We start from the raw sequence: 5,000 nt of genomic DNA, 5'->3' as shown, positions 1-5,000 counted from the left end.
AGGCCAAAAAAGCGAACAAAAACATGAAACAAAGAAACTTGTCGAGTTTCATACCCAGCCTATTTCTTTTAACTATGATCAGACCAGAACACAACACTGGGAACTTCGTGCCCTCCTCTTTTCGAATGGTGAGTGGGATCTTTATGAATAAGGATTGTGAGTCGGGGCCTACGGTTTATAGTCCTTATCCGAGAAGACTTGAAAGTCTAACCATTTGCGGATGTAATTACAAAGGTAGCACTTTCTCCTCGATTATGTAAAGATTTTGGATGTTGGTCCGGCTGGAGGTGAGCTAACGACCTCCCGCACTCTAGTCTCGAACTGGTCGGCGGTCAAAACGTCAATCATTTGGAATGTTAAGCCTGGTTGAGTACGTAGCCAGAGAAATTATATGTTCTTTATTACGGCCTGCACTTTTCTGTGCTTGTGCTTTATGTAACTGTGAGTCGCCTGAAGGCAATGCAAAGTCTACAAGAAGCTGTACCCATCACCCTGACGGGTAGGTATTGTCACAATACATGATTAGTACATGAAGCCTTACTAGCCCTAGACCACTTTAGCTTTGTGGTCCCGCCATCTTGAATGAGAATGTAAATGTCATATGAATGTACCGGAGAAACTTTTAAAACTGAATAAAGCTGGTTATGTTGCAGGTATGGATAAGAAATAAAAAGAACCCGTTCTGTTAATCAACTAGTTACTCACCGGGATTCATTTGCGCTTCTTGCGCGGAAGATGCGATCGGTTCAAGTGGAATAGGGACTGCCCTGTCATTTCCAGCTCTACCACTGGCTGAGAGAAGCCTTTGAAGTCGGCGTTGTCGAAGCACGCAACAAAACATCGATACTATTGACACAAAGGTTGTGAATACCAACAGAGAAAAAACAATAATCAATACTTTGTTTCCATCGCTTTCTTCTCCAGCCTCTAGCTCTCTGTCGTCTGATTCTTGCCAACGAGGGTCTGACGAAATCGACGCCTCCGATGGAGTCGGCTGATTGACAGGTGGGTTGCGTGTTCTAACTTTAAGTCTCTTTTCCGATGTATGAATTGTGTACGAAACAGTAGAGGTCTCATTCACAGGTAAGGATATCTTCCTGTCGCTTGTCGCTGCTTCAACCCTTGCCGTATGCTTTTCATAGCAAGGTAAAGACCGCAATTTGCACTTCTTGGAACCATTTGCGCATTCAGACGCTACTTCGTCGTTTTCGTCTCCGCAACATTCCGCACAACGTAGACATTGAAAGATGAATGCTACGGAATAATAGCCATCTATGCATTTGTCATCGCATTCAGTATTAACGAACAAACTGCAGTTCGTTTTTATCGCTCTTCCTTCAGAGCATACAGTACAGGATTCACACTGATGTTTTCCGTAATTGTTCGAGTAAGTTTCCCCAAGCTTACAGGAAACACAGTGGACAGGGGTCCCGTATGGAACTGAGCTGCCACAGGGGACGGAGGGTTCAGATCCCGCGGGACAATCAGGACAATCGAGGCACTTGTAGCTAGTGTTTCCCGCAGCCTGAACCCAGCGGATTTGTTCCGGCGTCTTACACACTGTGACTGCATTACCTCCATACACCTGTAAAGTAAAAGTAGAAAAGAGAGGTAAATATTTTCAAGAAAGGTCATGCCGTAATTCCCTAAAGATCTTGTTACAAGTATGTTTTACCACGTAATTATGCGTAACATATCCGATTTCCAGCCTCAAATTTAACGGCGAAATTATATTTCTCAAATATTTACTGATTACTTCGTGTTGGTTACGGTAAAAGACGTTTTTCATGTACCAAGCCGAAAGTTGGCCATGCGTATTGCACAGCACTGCATTCCATCTTTCGTAAGGGTTGTACATTGCCTTCAAACTGGTATGTGACCAAATTTAAGGCCTATTATTAGGGCAGTCGTCTCTATGAGAAATCAATCGAAAGCCGACTTCAACCAGCTGGAAATCTGACGTACAAGCTGTAATGCCAAGGTTTTGTGACTAAAAATTAGTAAGCATTCACGGCATTCTTAACAAATGAAATCATCTTAGGTCGCAGGGTCATGATTGTTGTGTAACAGACTCAACATCAAGCATGTGAGCCTTCAGCTTCAAGTCTTGTCTTTTAAAATGTTTAGGTTGCACCATAAACTAAAATTGCGCATTTTTGTTTAAGACAGATGCATCACCTTAATTTAGGAAAAATGTACCTTTTTGTATTGTCTCGGTGGTGAAAACCTTCCTTTTCTCGGTTTTAACGCAATCATGTCAAGCACCGAACTGCTAACTAAGCACCTTGAAGACACATCATCACGAAATCAACAGGAATCATCAAAACGATTTCTCGTGCTCTGTTTCTCGTCATATCGTTTTAAAATCGCGAGACAGAATTATTAAGTAAACGATCCTTAATCGTTGGTAAGATTTCCGAAATATGACACAATAATCGTTGTTAAACAAAGTAAATTGCTAATTTACGTAAGAAAGCGGATGAAAATGTAAAATTAAACAATGTGAGTTGGTACAGTCAGTGTAGATATGACAAGAAAATAGTTATTTGAGAAATTCTCGAATTTGACAATCCTCGCACCATTCTATCGTAATAATTTGAAAAATGTCTCACGACCACAAGCTTATGAAAAATACTTACATGTATACATTGTTCGCCACGTTGCCACAAATCTACACGGTCAGCACATTTTTAGCAAGTTGAAGAATAACGTGGTTTTCGAAAAGAGAATGAACTCGAAACATTTACAAAGAGTCATTGGCGCCTCTTCGTCTTCATCTTGACAAAATAAGAGAATATATAAGGCTCTGTACTTACCAGCAAGCCAAGACTGACTACGAATGAAAAAAGCTTCGAAATTTTAACCATCCTGAGAGCGAAAAAATTACTAATACTGAGGCTTTCCATCACGGAACTCATTGTGGAGATATGTCTCTGCATGGTTATTAATTGAAGGGAGCGATTTGTCCAAAGAGTGGTCGAAGTCAAGTAAGCACACTGTGCAAAGGCCAAGCACAGAAATATACTTGTTTTCAAGTGGGAAATTTGTCGAGACTGTTGATGTACAAGGCCCGTCCCAATAAGGAGGGTGACATCACTTAAAACCTGATACAGGAAATGCGGAGAAATGTTGCGTGATAGAGGGTATGAATTTTCATTTGTCGTCACCTTGGGATGTCATGAATTCCATTTTTTTTTACCGTCTTTGTTAATAATCGGCAAGGTTATGGATAAAAAAAGCTAGCGAAAGTCGTGAAAAAGAAAGTAACACAGTAAATTAGGAAACAAACGGAACCCAACAAACTCACAAGCTGCATGAGCTCCTGGGCGAACTGCTTCTTGCAAGTAGATGACTGATCGGGGATTCCCCTAAAGTTACGTGGGCGAGATGCCAAAGCGGGGTTTTAGTCTGGAAGCATCTGTAATCTCGTGGGAATTTCTTGATGAAAGCAAGCCGCCTATCTAGATGGCAATTTTGTAACTTGTACCAACGGCTTTTACGCGGAGTTAAAGTGTGACCCTCAGAGTCTAACATGGAAACGAGGCTTGACCTTCAAATGCTTTGTAACCATCGTCAATGGTGACAAATCTTCGACAAAAATTTTCATACTTAAAGTTGGGGTCTATCTGATTCGTAACAGCAATAGAACGGATCACGTGACCACGCTTACGGCGACAGATGGAGTGTAACTTAGACAACTCTGTAACACAACAGTAATAAATCTGATCTCGTGTCCATGAAAAATGTAAGAGGCAATGTCACGGTACAATTTAAATACTTAGGGTTCGCAGAATAAAAACTCATGAGAAAATCATCTATTGTTTAAAATGCGACTTGACCTTAGCACAAAGAACTTCATGGGTCTATCAGTTCTAGAATATGGTATCTTCAAAGGCTTAACTCGAGTAGAGGCTATTGATCGTTGGCATTGATATCAGTGAGTAATTGGGATAGTTCTTATCACTTAAAATTTTCTCGAGTTTGCACCTAGAAGCTGCATCTCTGCGCTCTTAAAGGTTAGGAAGGCTAGCTTTCATAATGCCAAAATAAGTGAAAGGCTGTGATTCTGCACACGCTGCAGATCTTCAACGAGGTATTTAGGGATACCGCCCCAAAACGAAGATACATACTCTAACACTGTGAGAACAGAACACATTTTCAGTTGTGACTAGGAAGAGGAAGCATTTACCGCGCACCGGTGGCTCAGTTGGCTGAGCACCGGGCTGTCACGCGGGAGGTCGTGAGTTCAACTCCGGCCGGACCAACACTCAGGGTCTGCGTTGTTTCCTGGATTCCATGCGTGGAGTGGCGCAATTATAACAGGACGCTTTGCGGATGTGATGAATAAAACTTTTTGCTTGATCACTTCTCTCCTCAGTCGTCTATATCCCACATTTCAAATATACATTCATTTCATTCATGGAGTCCTTCACGGGAACGAATGAGACCAACAAATTGACCCGCTAAGAACAATGAAAGACAACTGGTGGAATAAGAAAGCGGAAGATATTGAAAAGTTTGGAAAGTGTAACAACTCACTGCACAGGGATTGTACTCCGCACTTAAAACTGTGTGGGACTCCAAAACGAACACTGTTGCCCCGGTTAAGAATTCAGATGGAACTCAGCTATTTACAGACATGGAAGAAATATCAGACAGATGGAAAGAGCATTTTCACCAACTGATGAACCAAGAAGGCAACGTAGACGATGCTGCAACTGACCACCTAACTGCTCGAGAGACAATAATGCATTTGAATGGAAGAACTAAGGAAAGCTGTAAAAGCTGCTAACATTGGTAAAGCGCCTGGTCTGGATGGCATACCAGCTGAAGTCATAAAACATGGCGGCGATGATCTACTCAACTGCTTTCCGTAAAGTGCACTAGGTGAAACTGCTTGCGTAGATCCAAGGCTGGACTAACTGCACACCTAAGAACATGCAATGCGCAACACCGTCGCTGATTACTCTCGGCTCAGTCAACATCGAAATCGAGTAACT

The 5,000-nt window shown here is 42.0% G+C and overlaps 1 protein-coding gene across 2 annotated transcripts in view; it reads right to left on the bottom strand.

Moving 5' to 3' along the window:
* The window catches only part of LOC138000345 (tumor necrosis factor receptor superfamily member 16-like), a 4,158-nt gene extending 1,088 nt beyond the window's left edge, over window positions 1-3,070 (bottom strand). The window contains exons 1-2 of one of the 2 annotated variants that reach the window (XM_068846676.1): window positions 2,817-3,070; window positions 706-1,585 (exon numbers count right to left, since the gene is read on the bottom strand). In XM_068846676.1, the coding sequence (XP_068702777.1) occupies window positions 706-1,585; window positions 2,817-2,939 (1,003 nt within the window). In that variant the 5' untranslated portion in view covers window positions 2,940-3,070. Of the gene's footprint in view, window positions 1-705; window positions 1,586-1,793; window positions 1,968-2,816 lie in introns of those variants that run through there. The other variant, XM_068846677.1, reaches the window with a different exon arrangement.
* Between the last annotated feature and the right edge of the window lie 1,930 nt (window positions 3,071-5,000).

Source organism: Montipora foliosa, chromosome 4 (assembly GCF_036669935.1).
Source record: "Montipora foliosa isolate CH-2021 chromosome 4, ASM3666993v2, whole genome shotgun sequence".
Taxonomy (NCBI): domain Eukaryota; kingdom Metazoa; phylum Cnidaria; class Anthozoa; order Scleractinia; family Acroporidae; genus Montipora; species Montipora foliosa.
The sequence above is the reverse complement of the archived record's forward strand: the minus strand, read 5'-3'. Positions and strand labels throughout refer to the sequence as shown.